Source organism: Bos taurus, chromosome 16 (genome assembly GCF_002263795.3).
Source record: "Bos taurus isolate L1 Dominette 01449 registration number 42190680 breed Hereford chromosome 16, ARS-UCD2.0, whole genome shotgun sequence".
NCBI classification, from domain to species: Eukaryota; Metazoa; Chordata; class Mammalia; order Artiodactyla; family Bovidae; genus Bos; species Bos taurus.
In genome coordinates this window covers 72,248,451-72,265,730 of record NC_037343.1, presented here as the reverse complement: position 1 = coordinate 72,265,730, position 17,280 = coordinate 72,248,451, and the positions used below count along the sequence as shown (strand labels likewise).

General features: G+C 43.9%; 1 protein-coding gene across 2 annotated transcripts in view; it reads right to left on the bottom strand.

The window, feature by feature from the left end:
- Window positions 1–17,280, bottom strand: part of KCNH1 (potassium voltage-gated channel subfamily H member 1) — a 441,293-nt gene that overhangs the window by 381,391 nt on the left and 42,622 nt on the right. For both annotated transcript variants that reach the window (NM_174372.2, XM_024976030.2), the window contains 1 exon segment: window positions 5,340–5,468. In NM_174372.2, the coding sequence (NP_776797.1) occupies window positions 5,340–5,468 (129 nt within the window).

Genomic DNA, 17,280 nt, shown 5'->3' with positions numbered 1-17,280 from the left:
TGTCAATTTCCTATTGTCCGAGGGGCCAGCTGGGAGAGAATAACTCAATGAGAATTGAGCTTAAAGTGATCTTGTTAAGGGAAGTCACTTCCACAAGGAAAATAAGGCAGCTGGAAGACCCTCTGCCTTCAAGGAAGCCTTTCCCTGACACCACCTACCCCCAGCCGAATCACCGGCTCCTGCCCATGTACCTATTTGCCTTAGGCAGACTCCCATTAGATTATTGGTTAGACTTCATTGTTCTTATTTGCTTACCTGTCTGCCCATCTCCCAAATAGACTATAAGGAGCAGGGTCTCTGTCTTACATTTCCTTAGGGTCAGCGTCGATCATAAAGCTAAACATCCCCAAAGACACCCAGTAAATGTGTATGCTGAATAAACGTGGATGACGAACAAATTGTTTTCTCCCATTGTCCTATTTCTATTTGGGTTTCCAATAGACATAAAGTCCCAAAGGAAAAGTAGCCTGTTTTACAAACTCTGTTCAGTTTTAGGAGGTATTTCTGCACCCACCCTTCCAATTATATCCCATTTGGGAGTTCAACAGGGAACTGAGCTCAGATGAAGAAATCCCCAGCTCAGGGTTCTTCTAGCTCTGTCTTAAAGGTCACCACATGGCAGGTAGGGCTGGGTGTGTCAGGGGGTGATCAAAGCATCACACGATCAGGCAAGATGAGAAGGGTGAACAGGAGGCGGGGGGAAGCATGAATGGAGAAGGACAGGAGAAGGGGAACGCAGTTTACAATCTAACAAGCAGCTAGAAAGTATTCACCGAGTCCTTTCTCCATTCTCAGTAAGGACAACCCTCTCTCCCTTACTTGAACACACACTGGCTACTGGCTTCAGCTGGGGTGAGTCCCCCACTAGGCTGCTTTAGCCCATACATCCCTGTATCCTCCCTAGGCCAGAAGAGATGGTTCTAAGAGGAGCTGAAATTCCAGCTCCTCCCAGGGCAAGTCCAGAGATACTAGAAAACACAGACCTAGAGGCCCCTCCCTGGGAAAGCACGTGGGGGCGCTTGGAACAGAAGCTGCAGAGGCTCCTGAAAGCACCCTGGGGGACGGAGGCCAGGACGCAGGCGCATCCTGATCTGAAGAGCCACGGGGTCCTTGAGAGGAGCTGGTGCCATAACCCAACACCCAGCAAGGAACAAAGGACACAGCAGACCACCAGACAGCGCGGACACTGCCGAGGGGTCCTCAAGTCTTCCTGCCCCCAGATCGTTCTCCTATCGATGTACCAACACCCAAAACTCTAGGATGGCTTCTTCAAGCAGAAGTCACTACATCATCACCTTCCCGTCATCCGAAGTGCAGAGAGAGAAAATGTGACTATTGAAGGGGGAGGGGGTCCTGCGCTTTGTATCTATTACCCTCTCTCTTCCCTGAGAGCACCTCATATGTACCCCACGTGAAGACTCGTGGAGAAGGGTCAGCCTTCTCCCTGAATATTCTATATCTTTGGCCTTTAAAAATCTCCTTCAGAGTTTTACATTCATTTTGTTGTCCACTCTTGGCTCAATTTTAACCCTGAATTTAGAAGTAAATGTGTAGATCTTTGAAAATGAATTCGCTCCTTTAATGTGAGATTATTCCGTGAGGTAAGAGAGCAAACAAGAGGGGTGACTCATTGTGGGGTGAACAATGTGGAAAAAACCTCTGAGCCCTACACTCTAATTCTTCTCTACCCACTTGCCTGGTTTACAAGGGCGGATTCAACAGAGAAAAACACCCTGCAGCCCACTCCCAATTACCCACAGTAACAGAAAAGCAAGAGATGGGGAACAAATGAAACCCCAGCATGTCCCTGAGTCTCATTTCAACCAAGAATTCCCACCTACTCTCTCCTTCAGCCTTTAAACACACACACATGCACACACACTAGAGCTGTTACCAAACAGCAAACCTAGCTTGGCTCTCATCCCCTTGCTCCATGCCATTTGTGGGCACTTTTTTTATCAGAGAACAAGGGAAACAGCCAAAAGGTAAACAGGAAAGAAGAGATGAGGCAATCAGGGGTCTAGATAATTCATGAAAAGGGTCATGAGAACTGATACACTAAATAAAGGAGGGGGCTTAGAGCGGAACCAGGGCCCATCACGTGATTGGAGCTTAGGCGCAAAGGGGAGTTACTTTGTGTCAGATGCTAAAACAGTCTATCACCAATGATCCTATGTGTTCTCCCCTTTGTGGGCTGTTCATGGGAAAATGTCAGGCACCAACTGGCTTCTCAAATTACTGTAGGATACACCCATCCCACTCCTAAGCCCCCAAATTAGGCACAAAGCCATCAGAAAAAATGAAGTCATTTTAAAGACAATTTAAGCATAGCTGACTTTAATGGGAAAACATCTCATATTGCTATGCTAAGGAGCAAATACCTGGGGATTTTCTGGGGGTTTCAATTATCCGTCCTTCCATTACAGCTCAAAAGTGAATTCTATGGGCTTCCGTGGTGGCTGAGTGGTAAAGAATCTGCCTGCCAATGCGGGGTACATGGGCTTGAGCCCTAGTCCAGGAAGATCCCACATGCCATGAAGCAGCCAAGACCATGTGCTGCAACTATTGAGCCTACAATGTGGAGCCCAGAAAATGCAACGATGGAGCCCACCTGCTACCACCACCGAGGCCCACACGCAGCAGAGCCCGTGCTCCGCAGCAAGAGAAGCCATCACAACGAGCTCACACCACAACTAGAGAGACGTTCCGCTCAGCGCAGTTAGAGAAACGCCCGTGCAGCAACAAAGACTCAGCGTGGCCAAAAATAAATACATCTTTTTTTTTTTAAGATGCATTCTATGCAAGCCTGGGTCACCAACACTCAGACTTTTTATGCTAATTGAGGTGTTGCACTGAAAGCGCAGCTGGACCGGCTGGAATCTCGCAACGTGAGAACACTTCCAAGGACAAATGTCAAGTCAGGAGAATCACCCAGTCCCATGGCAGTGTATTTTCCATCTACAAAATGTTTTCCCACCGTTATATTGGACCCTTGCAGCCAGAACTGCAGTTTATAGACTTACAACGAACAAGGCCTGGAGAATTATCATGTTCTTCCATCATCAACAGACTAGTATAAAATCTGACCTCGTCCTGAACAGACCACCAAATCCATGTGGGTCAGGGGCATGGTGACATGACGAGCGGGAAAGTCTAAACATATCTGCCATAGCATTTGAAGTGGACAGGCTTATAAAGTCCTGTCTTGGAGGAAACATTAAACATGATCCACTATCTGCATTCTTATATTGAGGGACAAAGAGTGTGTACTTGTGTGTCTGTGCATACATGTGTATATTTTAAATTTTTAGGAAGCAAGCTGCGTATTACTCCTATGTATTTCATGGACAAAGAGAATTAATATCTGGTTCCCTTGGCTAACAGGGAATAGGGTGTGCGTGTGTGTACACAAACTTGTATGCACAAGGGAAAGGCATGAATGAGGCAGGACAAATGAAGTGGAGCATTTTATGCCTGAAAAATAAACCTCAGTGAGTCTCCCTGCATCAGTCTGATTTATCTCTTCTTTCAGGCTCCCCGAGAATGCCATGTGGACCCCCGCCCCGTGGGGGGTGCTCTAAGTTGACTCAGCCCTTCCTGCTAAACAATCCCTTCACATCACCTGAAAATGTTCCAGTGGTGATGATAAGAAAACATTCTGACTCGACTGCATCCCCTAGTTCACATTTTTCTGAGAAAACTTGCAAAAATAAGTGTCAAAATATCAGATTATCTTTAAAATGCTATTTATGTGTTTACCCAGTTAAAAAAGCGAACAGCCTTTCTAGATGGTAACAGGATGACACTCATCACGAGTGAGCCTGTCACCCGGTGATGGCTACTGCACTGAGAAATCTTCAAGTCAGAAACCAGAAATCAGGGAGTCACAAATCTGCAGGAAGAAAGGAGACTGCGGGAGGCTGAGACAAGTGGAGAGATTTTATTTACATCTGCTCTGGTCTTGAAACCCAAAGGCAGGCTGTTGTTGATTTATTGAGCTATAGATAGTAAAAAAAAAAAAAAAAAAAGGATGCAGTGGCATGCACAGCACTGTGCTCTGAACTCTATAAAAAGGAGCGTCCAAACGTGGTAGGACTTTATATGCCCTCAGAGGACACAGCCCCAGAGGAGCAGCCATGGAAAGCTTTTTATTTCTTCCTTTCTTGCCACTTAACAATCACAGTTTTGTCATGTCAAGGATAACATGCTCCAGTTTTACTCTCCCTTGAACTTCACACCTATCTCTCTGCTGCATCTCAGAAAATGCAAGGAGCAGGGTCTCAGGTAGAGCTGGAAAATCAGCCACCCAGCCAGGAAATACTGCCACGAGAAAGAGCTCCTGGCCTCTTGGCTATCTTGGAAAAGAGTGCTCTGACACCTCCTAATTCCAGACTTCTGGGTTTGACAGCCTGATGGGCTGGACCACTTCAGGAGTATCACTGTTCTAGAAATCCTGAGCTGTCTCCTCTCCTAGGTCCCCAGTGTTATTCAAACAATACGTGTATGTGATACGGCTGAGGTGAGTGCTAAAATCTGTGGTTCCCGAGCTGATTAAATGACCCATATGGGAATGTTACCGAAGACACTGGCCTCATTAATGTCGTGTTTCCAATGAATTAACCAGCCACAGACTGAATCAACCACAGAGGTAGCGATGTGCTAAAATCTGCTTTAACACTCTGAAAATGCTAGAACTCAAATTTAAAGAAGCGTATATAGAAGTAAGATGAATGTGGTCACGAGCTGCTCATTTGGGTAACTGACATCTGCCACGTGAAAACCCGCAAAGGTCCCAAAGATAGCAGAGGCGCCCAATTACCTTCTTCTGTCTACTTGGAAAGGGTTAATCTACAGAAGTATGAAACTGACTAAAATGCCTTCCTAACCAGAGGTGCCCAATTACCTTCTTCTGTCTACTTGGAAAGGGTTAATCTACAGAGGTATGAAACTGACTAAAATGCCTTCCTAACCAGAGGCGCCCAATTACCTTCTTCTGTCTACTTGGAAAGGGTTAATCTACAGAGGTATGAAACTGATTAAAATGCCTTCCTAACCAGAGGTGCCCAATTACCTTCTTCTGTCTACTTGGAAAGGGTTAATCTACAGAGGTATGAAACTGACTAAAATGCCTTCCTAACCAAAGCTGTTTTTCCTCACTTTCTTTCCCCTCAATGCATTCAAGAATGATACAATGCTTTACCCAACACAAATTAAAGTTTAAATCTTGGTCCTTGTTCAGAGACTGCTGTGGCAACCTCAAATTCTCTGTAACAAAGAGTCACACTATAGGCAAAAACAAAAAAGGTTTAAAAGTATTTGTACAAATCAGAATTACAAACCTTTACATGAATCATCTTCAATCGGCTGTTTGAAAGCGGTTATGTCACTGAAAGTGCAAAGAAATAAAACCACTTTATCCTGTTCGTTTCGAATTGGAGCAATTTTCACAAAGAACCACACAGGTGTCCCTGAAAGAAATACCAAAAGGTTGGTCAGTAATTTGCACTCTCATTAGAGGGACTAACATAAGGACTTGGGAACCAATCAGTACAAACATCAATTCATTTTTTGAATGGCTTCGTTCCTTCAGGTTCTGGGGTTTTATACCACTAATTTTTCTTCTTGCTGGAATAAAAGTTTCATAGTAACTACTCAGTGGAGGAGGTTCTCCTGTTCAAATAATTCTGTAAGTACAGATTTCTTAATCCTTGTCAAATGGTTAGAAAATGGGTTGGAAATCCCTCCTGATCTTATGGAAGTAACTAAGGCACAGAGACCTAAAGACTTACCTTAGAGCATATAGAGACGAAGCCAGGAGTGGGGGCCAGTTGGGTAGAGCCATCCATGGTCAGCAGACCACAAAACTCAAATTTCCATTACTAAAGACTCCGGTGCCAAAATTTGGTTTGGGAACCCATATGACTCAAATGCTTAATTCACCGTAGGCTAGAAACTGTGTTTCTAAGTCTTTCTTCCCAGAATAAAAATCTCAAAGGTTCAACACGATGGCAAAAGAGGACAGACTGAGAAAGGAGGAAAATCACCACAATGATTCTCCCAGCCAAGGCTTCCCCAGAAAGGGAGGTCTCCAGAGGGAGGAATAAATGAGCTCTCTCAAAGCACTGCCCTAAACCCCAGAAGGAGAAGATGAGCCGAGTTCATGTGACTGACCTCTCAGAGAGGTCACCTACTCAGAAATCTATGGACAAATACCTGCACAAAATTAGTCTCTGGCTCCCCCCCCAAAAAAATAAGGAAAAGAAATAGATGTTTTCTATCTATTGAGGACATCAGAGCAAGATGCACCAGTCTCTCCTGTGTAACAAAACCAAATGCAGCACAAAGCAACGGTAGCTTCACCCCACCCAGTTCTTGTACCCAGCTCCTAAAACAGCATCTGGCTTAACAGAACTAAACAACTATTTGGCTGGGATATTGCTTTACATACCATTTTATAACCTCTTTTAAACTGAAATACAGTAGATATTTCTCCACGTTAAGTCTTCGGGACGCTTCCTTTGCACAAGGCACTGGGCTCAGCATTTGTTTTATTTTGTTTTATTTTTATTTTATTGTTTTATTTTATTTTTTTATTGTTTTTTTTTATTGTTTTATTTTAGGAGACAGCAGGCAGGTGGAAAACATTCTCAATTGGTCACCGAGATCTCTCTGCCTATAGTCGTAACAAACTCTACTATATGACACGGACAGACAGACATCTCTGATTAACACTTGGATTAATCAATTTAACTTAATGGCAACAAGCTCATATATCTGCTACTTGTTCATATGTAAGTATGAATAACCCCACCATGTATGGTCAAACAGGCAGCAAATGGATCAGACAGGACTACGTTCTTCTTAAATTTTGACTGTCTATATATTCATCCACAGTTCATTTTAAATCTCTATTGTCCCTTCCCTTTATACCTACCAGTTTCTGGGTATTCTTAGAATACACCATAATGTCACCCTAAGAAAAATGTGTTTTGAAAGAAAAAAAGTCCACCTTACAAAAATTAGGAGTTTTTGGCAGTCCAGTCATTAGGACTCCATGCTTTCACTGCCAAGGCCCAGGGTTGGATCCCTGGTTGGGGAACTAAGATCCTACAAGTTGCATGGCACAACCAGAAAAGAAAAAAAAAAAATCACAGAGTAATTCCAAAATTAAGAAATATATGGTCTCTGAATTATCCATGGTTTTTGGAAGGCCTGTGTTACTATTCCTCCCAGGATGCTCCTTAGAACCTAAAGTGGATTTTAACCCACTTTCAATTAAACAGAAAACTCAAGAAAAATTGAGCCTATGTACACACAGCTCTCAGTTGCATACTAGCTGATATAACAAAGAGAAAAACAAAAACAAAACACTTTTCTTTTTGCTCTAAAGAAAACTAAGCTAAAAGCTATATTCTTTCAGCTGGGTAAATGAGAAAGCACACCCGATTTATCAAACCAGTAATAAGTCAGAAGAGAGGCCCTGCACTCACGCTGTCTCACGCCAGGAGCCTGGTCTCGCTGGAATCCCCAGAACCACTCCCTTCACAGCTGCCACCGTGGGCCGTCCACGGGGCTGTGCCATCTAATCTTTATGACCACTTAGACTGCTGACACTAATTCACATCTCCCAGGTCACACGAGAGCCACTGTATTTGTCATGTTGGGAGGCCTTTTTCATTTTACCATAGTTCAAGCTCCTCAAGAACTTCCCCCCATTTCTTTATCTTTAAAGCTATGAGCCCATCTCTCTACCAAATGGCCCATTGCTTCCTTCCAGAAATGTTCCCTGACTAAACATGTGCTATTCTGATCATTCCTTTTCAATATCTAAATTTGTTTCTTGTGCCAAAAATTCATATAGTCAGTATCTATTACTTTAAGAGTTCCTCTCCAGCTGATCACCTGGGCTTGTTGAAGGCGGGAACCTGGTCCAAGGGATTTCCCAGGCAAGAATACTGGAGTGGGTAGCCGTCCTCTACTCCAGGGGATCTTCCCAACTCACGGATAAAACTCAGGTCTCCTGCGTTGCAGGCAGATCCTTTACCATCTGAGCCATCAGGGAAGCCCTCCTTTTCCCATACCTGGTGTTTTTTGTGGAGGGACATCTTTCACTGTAACACTCCAGACCTTTCCCCTGGGTTGGCAATATGGGTGATAAGAACTGGACGTGTGTAACCTGGCCACTTTTTCTCCTCTGCTGTCTTAAGAGATTAGGGAGCATTCTACTCTATTTCCCCATTCTATAAATGTTAGGGGAGAGGTCAGAGGGCAGGGGGATAGCCAGCAGGAGAAGACTGTGGTTCTCTCGTGTTACCTGTGTGAAATGAAATATTTCCTGCCATATCGGTGGGCAAGAAATGTCACAGCCATCAACGTTTCCAAGCCACCATATGTGAATGAAAGTGTTAGTCACTCAACCGTGTCTGAATCTTTGTGACCCCGTGGACTGTAGCCCGCCAGTCTCCTCTGTCCACGGGATTTCTCAGGCAAGAATACTGGAGTGAGTAGCTATTCCTTTTCCCAGGAGATCTTCCCAACCCAGGGACTGAACCTGGGTCTCCTGCATTGGCAGGAGAATTCTTTACCATCTGAGTAGATGAAGGCTCCCAAAAGGGTCTGCAATCTAGCAAATGCCGTCACCCCTAATAGTGATTGCTGAAGAGCTGAAGAGCTTAGTGGAGGCAGGATGTGAGAAATCAAAAAAAATAAAAATAAAAAAACAGGGTTTGGCCCTCGATAGCTTAGGTACATATGAACGGAATGAACTCAGTGAGCCCAGAGCTTGCATCTTCTCTTACATAGAAGAACGCTAAATCCCTTAGCTTGATATTTGGTTTTCCTTACAATTTAGCAGTAATCTTTGATGTTCAGACTCCCTGCCCTCTTTGTTGTGAATTTATATATAACCTGACTCCCACTCCCACATCCTCGGACCAATTTTCTCAGGACTACTGAGATTCTGCCTCCTGGACTTGGAGTCCCTAACATTCCCACCAAATAAAATAACTCTCTACTTTCAGACTGTGACTAATTTTTTTTAGTCAGCAGCTGTGTTGGGTGGATAAGTCTGTCTGATTCTAGTATTCACTTTTTAAAACTCACCTTCCCATAGATATAAAATACATCCTCTAGGATCAGATTTACCAGTCATAAAGGTGATATTTGAACCTTCCTGATGTGATTCATGGGGTCACAAAGAGTTGGACACGACTGAGCGACTGAACTGAACTGAACTGAGGCCTGAATTTCTCTCAATTGCTTCTGATCATGGGCAGGGAAAGACAATGCTGTGCACTGACCCCCATCAAACCTTAACAGTTAAGGACCATTTCTTTAGGGCTCCCTGATAGCTCATGGTTAAGAATCCGCCTGCCAATGCAGGAGACATGGGTTCGATCTCTGGGTTGGGAAGATCCCCTGGAGAAGGAAATGGCAAGCTGCTCCAGTACTCTTGCCTGGGAAACCCCATGGACAGAGGAGCCTGGTGGGCTACAGTCCATGGAGTCGCAAAAGAGTCAGACATGACTTAGCAATGAACAACAACAGCAGGCTCCAAGGGCAGGAGGCCTGATCTCTTCCTGTCTCATGGTCCAACATCCCCAGTCCAGTACCATCCAGAGCAGTGTTACCCACGGGGTCACATGAGGCGACTATGCTGCTCAGCTCCAGGAGGTGCCAGCCTGGAGCTGTGGAAGCCCAACAAGCTCTAGGAATTCCTGCTGAATTTCAAAGAAAGACATCCTACTTCCAGTTACTCAGACCTGCCTCTCTCTCTCTCCCCCAGATTATCACTAGCCAAAAAATCTAGGAAAGCAAGAAGAATGGGTTCAAATTTTTCATTTCTGAAATTTTTCCAAAAGAGAATATATGAGTCCCTCCTAGGTAGCACAGACCAGTCATTTCAACCTTTCACTTCATAGGAGTGAAGCATTTTTAGCTAATGAAATGTTACTCAAAGTCTCAATATGGGAAACAGCTCTTTCAAGCAAACATGAAATATCCAGAGTCTAGAGCCCCACCCACTCAGGTTCCCTTACACCCTCCAGATGCACCCAGGGTATATTCAGAAATGTTTTGTCTCCATTCAGATGAAGACCTGTCTGGGGGCAGAGGCCTGAGCAGTTGGCCTCTGGGGACCTCTTCTAGAGCCCAGATTCTAGAGCAGGATTTATTCCCTCAAGATACAAGAGAGACAATGTGTGCACAAATACACACACACACACACACACACACACACACACAAAATCAGCAAGAGGTTAAAATTCTGCCTCCTCACCCAAGTGGCTACCATGGGAAAACCAAAAAAAGCAAGTACTTAATGTTTTTTTCTGTGAAAAGAACCAAGGGTCAATAATAAACTTTCTATTAAAGGAAGATCAATACACAAATCCAGGAGAAACACATCCCACTGGTGGCAAAGGCTGCAGCTCTTTCCTGGCTGAGGACGCGCAGTGGAAGGGCCGTTCCAGGTTAGGCTGCTCCTTCTGGCCACTCTGTGATGGTCACCCCTTATGTTGCTCCCTTGCGTTGTGCACTAATGAACCTGACAACCTAATCTCACTATAGAGCCTCTCAACCACAACAGTCAGATAGCAAAACAGCAAGGTGCAGGTGTATGACAGGATTTTTAGCCTCCATCAGTCTCCCTCCAACCCTGGACATCCTTCCAGGCACTTTCCATAGCTAGACATCCAGGCCACATTCAAATTTAGATGACATGTGTGCATGCTAAGTCACTTAGTCATGTCTGACTCTTTGAGACCCTGTGGACTGTAGCCTGCCAGGCTCTTCTGTCCATGGGATTCTCCGGGCAAGAATACTGGAGTGGGTAGCCATTTGCTTCTCCAGGGGATCTTCCTGACCCAGGGATCGAACACACGTCTCTTATGTCTCCTGTCCTAGCAGGTGGGTTCTCTACCACTAGCACCATCTGTGAAGCCCCCAGTCACATTTGAACGCAACAGAACCCACCAAGCCACTGTGACTGGCTCTTGGGAAGGGCTGCACGTGCTGGGCCACTGGGACGAGTCCAGAAACTAGAGAAGAGCAGTCTGCCCCGGGAAACAGACCAGCAAAGTTTTGGTCAACTTTCCTGAGACAAACAACAAGTGTGAGACGATGAGACAGGATAGGGGAAGCAGTGACCACTAGTCTTTAGGACATCTCATTCAGAATCCCAAACCCTCTGTTTGAGCCCCACCTTGACGTATTGTATGCTTTGGCCATGTCACCTGAACTTCTCTCAGAATCAGTTTCCTCATTTGTAAAACGGGGATAATGGACCTACTTCAGCGTGTTAGTCTACTTTAGTGTAGTAGACCTACTACTTTGGTGTAACACAGTAGATGTACGTTAGATCTACTTTAGTGTGTCATAGTCCTGTCCGACTCTTTGCGACCCTATGGACTGTAGCCTGCCAGGCTCCTCTGTCCATGGGATTCTCCAAACAAGAATACTGGAGTGGCTTGCCATTTCCTTCTCCAGGGGATCTTCCCCACCCAGGGATCAAACCCGGGTCTCTGGCATTGCATGCAGATTCTTTACTGTCTGAACTACAGATTGACTTTAGATTAAGTTGAAATGCCTGATACATGGATATATAAAACTATTACTTTCCTTCCTTCTTTCCTCATCTATAAGTTTGAAATGTTCAATCTCACCTCCCAGGGGTGTTTATATGACTGTAAAAGAGAATGTATCTTAAGGAGTTTAATGAAAATCCAAAGCTGCCTTCACCTGTTCCTCAGGAAAAGGGCCAGTCTCAAGCATAACAAGGGAAAAGCTAGAAAATGCAATGCTTAAGTCTCAATGTAATTTAAATTTGATTAAAGAGCAAAAAACAAAACCTCAATAAAGGAGAGAGTTACACTGTTTATAGAGGAGAAGATTCAGTTCTGTAAGATGTCAAACCTCTTCTTTTAATATATAAATTGAATGCAATTTCAATCAGAATCTCAATTGTTTCTTTTTTCATTTGTTTTTCTCAGAGCTTGATGAATTGACATTCAATTCAAATAGAAAAATAAAGGTGGAAGAACAGCCAAGAAATTTTTGAAGAGAAAACTAGTGACAGGGATTACTTACTATAGTAATTAGAAGCCAGTGGCTTGACCCTAAAATAAGCAAAAATGAAAACAATAATATAATTTACTGAGTGCTTACCATGGGGCCAAACCCTGACACATCATGGTTTACTTTTCACAACTCTGTGAGGTAGAACTGTTACTGTGACATTATCTTTCACTTAAATATAGAGAACCCAAGTGGGAAGGCACTTTAACCAAACTCACAAAGCTCATAAGTTACAAAAAGATTCCTAAAAAAAAAGAGGACAGACACAAACACATGAATGTGAGCATTTAGCGTTTTAAAAAAGAGCATTTCAAATTGGAAAGAAAGAGATTGATGATAACAAATAGTGCTATAAAAGTACCAGAAGGGAAAATGGGAGAGTATTTTTATTATTTAGGCAAGGAGAAGAGCTTCCTGAGTGTTATATAAAGGTTAGAACCGTAAAGAAAAGGAGTGACGAACATTTTACACTTACATATGGTATTAAAAGTCTTTAATCAAAAAGAAAAAAATTTAAAGTTGGTATCAGAGAAGACTCGAGGGTCCCTTGGACTGCAAGGAGATCCAACCAGTCCATCCTAAAGAAAATCAGTCCTGATTATTCATTGCAAGGACAGATGCTGAAGCTGAAACTCCAGCACTTCGGTCACCTGATGGGAAGAACTGACTCATTGGAAAAGACCCTGATTCTGGGAAAGACTGAAGGCACGAGAAGGGGAAGACAGAGGATGAGATGCTTGGATGGCATCACTGACTCAATGGACATGAATTTGAGCCAACTCTGGGAGACAGTGAAGGACAGGGAAGCCTGGCGTGCTGCAGTCCATAGGGTTGCAAAGAGTTGGACATGACTGAACAAATGAACAACAACAGATATGGTATTTTAAAAGTCTTTAATTAAAAAGAAAAAATTTAATAGGCAAAATAGCTTTCAATATATGTGTGATTTAGGATCAATATCCCTTATATATAAACAGTTTCTCATTTCAGTTCACTTCAGTCACTCAGTCGTGTCCGACTCTTTGCAAGCCCATGATTCACAGCGCGCCAGGCCTCCCTGTCCATCACCAACTCCCGGAGTTCACTCAGACTCATGTCCATCAAGTCAGTGATGCCATCCAGCCATCTCATCCTCTGTCGTCCCCTTCTCCTCCTGCCCCCAATCCCTCCCAGCATCAGAGTCTTTTCCAATGAGTCAACTCTTCGCATGAGGTGGCCAAAGTACTGGAGTTTCAGCTTCAAAATCATTCCCTCCAAAGAAATCCCAAGGCTGGTCTCCTTCAGAATGGACTGGTTGGATCTCCTTGCAGTCCAAGGGACTCTCAAGAGTTTTCTCCAACACCACAGTTCAAAAGCATCAATTCTTTGGCACTCAGCTTTCTTCACAGTCCAACTCTCACATCCATACATGACCACTGGAAAAACCATAGCCTTGACTAGACAGACCTTTGTTGGCAAAGTAATGTCTCTGCTTCTGAATATGCTATCTAGGTTGGTCATAACTTTCCTTCCAAGGAGTAAACGTCTTTTAATTTCATGGCTGCAGTCACCATCTGCAGTGATTTTAGAGCCCATAAAAATAAAGTCGGACACTGTTTCCACTTTTTCCCCATCTATTTCCCACGAAGTGATGGGACTAGATGCCATGATCTTCGTTTTCTTTTTTTTTTTTTTTTTTTGATCTTCGTTTTCTGAATGTTGAGTTTTAAGCCAACTTTTTCACTCTCCTCTTTCACCTTCAACAAGAGGCTTTTGAGTTCCTCTTCACTTTCTGCCATAAGGGTGGTGTCATCTGCATATCTGAGGTTATTGATATTTCTCCCAGCAACCTTGATTCCAGTTTGTGTTTTTTCGAGTCCAGCGTTTCTCATGATGTACTCTGCATATAAGTTAAATAAACAGGGTGACAATATACAGCCTTGACGTACTCCTTTTCCTACTTGGAACCAGTCTGTTGTTCCATGTCCAGTTCTAACTGTTGCTTCCTGACCTGCATACAAGTTTCTCAAGAGGCAGGTCAGGTGGTCTGGTATTCCCATCTCTTTCAGAATTTTCCACAGTTTATTGTGATCCACACAGTCAAAGGCTTTGGTATAGTCAATAAAGCAGAAATAGATGTTTTTCTGGAACTCTCTTGCTTTTTTGATGATCCAGTGGATATTGGCAATTTGGTCTCTGGTTCCTCTACCTTTTCTAAAACCAGCTTGAACATCAGGAAGTTCACGGTTCATGTATTGCTGAAGCCTGCTTGGAGAATTTTGAACATTACTTTACTAGCATGTGAGATGACTGCAATTGTCCGGTAGGTGAGGAAGGGGTGGCAGTGAGGAGATACCCCTCATCCAAGGTAAGGAGCAGCAGCTGCGCTTTGCTGGAGCAGCCATGAAGAGATACCCCACATCCGAGGTAAGAGAAACCCAAGTAAGACGGTAGGTGTTGCAAGAGGGCATCAGAGGGCAGACACACTGAAACCATACTCACAGAAAACTAGTCAATCTAACCACACTAGGACCACAGCCTTGTCTTACTCAGTGAAACTAAGCCATGCCCGTGGGGCCACCCAAGATGGGCGGGTCATGGTGGAGGGGTCTGACAGAATGTGGTCCACTGGAAAAGGGAATGGCAAACCACTTCCATATTCTTGCCTTGAGAACCCCATGAACAGTATGAAAAGGCAAAATGATAGGATACTGAAAGAGGAACTCCCCAGGTCAGTAGGTGCCCAATATGCTACTGGAGATCAGTGGAGAAATAACTCCAGACAGAATGAAGGGATGGAGCCAAAGCAAAAAAAACACCCAGTTGTGGATGTGACTGGTAATAGAAGCAAGGTCCGATGCTGTAAAGAGCAGTATTGCATAGGAACCTGGAATGTCAGATCCATGAATCAAGGCAAATTGGAAGTGGTCAAACAAGAGATGGCAAGAGTGAACGTCAACATTCTAGGAATCAGCGAACTGAAATGGACTGGAATGGGTGAATTTACCTCAGATGACCATTATATCTACTACTGCGGGCAGGAATCCCTTAGAAGAAATGGAGTAGCCATCATGGTCAACAAAAGAGTACAAAATGCAGTACTTGGATGCAATCTCAAAAACGACAGAATGATCTCTATTCGTTTCCAAGGCAAACCATTCAATATCACAGTAATCCAAGCCTATGCCCCAACCAGTAACGCTGAAGAAGCTGAAGTTGAACGGTTCTGTGAAGACCTACAAGACCTTTTAGAACTAACACCCAAAAGAGATGTCCTTTTCATTATAGGGGACTGGAATGCAAAAGTAGGAAGTCAAGAAACACCTGGAGTAACAGGCAAATTTGGCCTTGGAATACAGAATGAAGCAGGGCAAAGACTAATAGAGTTCTGCCAAGAGAACACACTGGTCATAGCAAACACCCTCTTCCAACAACACAAGAGAAGACTCTACACACGGACATCACCAGATGGTCAACACCGAAATCAGATTGATTATATTCTTTGCAGCCAAAGATGGAGAAGCTCTATACAGTCAACAAAAACAAGATCAGGAGCTGACTGTGGCTCAGATCATGAACTCCTTATTGCCAAATTCAGACTTAAATTGAAGAAAGTAGGGAAAACCACTAGACCATTCTAGTATGACCTAAATCAAATCCCTTATGATTATACAGTGGAAGTGAGAAATAGATTTAAGAGACTAGATCTGATAGATAGAGTGCCTGATGAACTATGGACTGAGGTTCATGACATTGTACAGGAGACAGGGATCAAGACCATCCCCATGGAAAAGAAATGCAAAAAAGCAAAATGGCTGTCTGGGGAGGCCTTACAAATAGCTGTGAAAAGAAGAGAAGCGAAAAAAAGCAAAGGAGAAAAGGAAAGATAAAAGCATCTGAATGCAGAGTTCCAAAGAATAGCAAACAGAGAAAGCCTTCCTCAGCGATCAATGCAAAGAAATAGAGGAAAACAGAATGGGAAAGACTAGAGATCTCTTCAAGAAAATCAGAGATACCAAGGGAATATTTCATGCAAAGATGGGCTCGATAAAGGACAGAAATGGTATGGACCTAACAGAAGCAGAAGATATTAAGAAGAGGTGGTAAGAATACACAGAAGAAGAAGAAAAAAAAGAATACACAGAAGAACTGTACAAAAAAGATCTTCACGACCCAGATAATCACGATGGTGTGATCACTGACCTAGAGCCAGACATCCTGGAATGTGAAGTCAAGTGGGCCTTAGAAAGCATCACTACGAACAAAGCTAGTGGAGGTGATGGAATTCCAGTTGAGCTATTCCAAATCCTGAGAGATGATGCTGTGAAAGTGCTGCACTCAATATGCCAGCAAATTTGGAAAACTCAGCAGTGGCCACAGGACTGGAAAAGGTCAGTTTTCATTCCAATCCCAAAGAAAGGCAATGCCAAAGAATGCTCAAACAACTTCTAGTACTGAATAAATAAACGAACGGTCTGTTGGTGGTGGTCACAGTGGTAACCACCGTGGAGGTCCAGTGGTAAAGGATCTGCCTACCAATGCAGGGGACACAGGTTCGATTCCTGGTCCAGGAAGACTCTACATGCCTCAGGGCAACTAAGCCTGTGCGCTACAACTACTGAGCCCACGAGCCCAGGAGCCACAGCTACCGAAATGTGTGCATACCCTTGAGTGCTCAGCAGCAAGAGAAGCCGCCACAACGAGAAGCCTGCGCACCGTGACTCAGGAGCAGCCCGAGCGCAGCAATGAAGACCCAGAGCAGTCAAAAATGAATTGGAAAAAAAAAAAATGACAATCTGTTGGCAAACTAGGCAAGCGATGATTTGTCTTCACAACTAGACTGCCACCCCCTCAAGGCAGAGTTGGTTTCTCACATGTGGATCTCTTTGGTTCAAACCCACAGGCCTGCAGTAGGTAATCAAGAAGGACTGGCTGGCAGCTTCTCCTGGCTCTAAGCTGCCTTTTCCTGCGCTTCTCTGCTGGAGAAGCTGATCCAAGGCTTCCAAACCCGGGCTTCCAGTCACACCATGAGTTGCAGAGTTAGTCACATGCTGGGGAGCGTTGTCCTGAGGGTGGAGTACTTTCACTCATGGCTAATACTTCTTAACTTTCTTCCTTGAAAAATGAAGAAACTAACTGACCAGCACAAAAATGACCACCTAATTATTTGCTAAATGAGTTCATGAATGATGACTGTCACTAATGTAAGACACTCATCCAGCATACTGA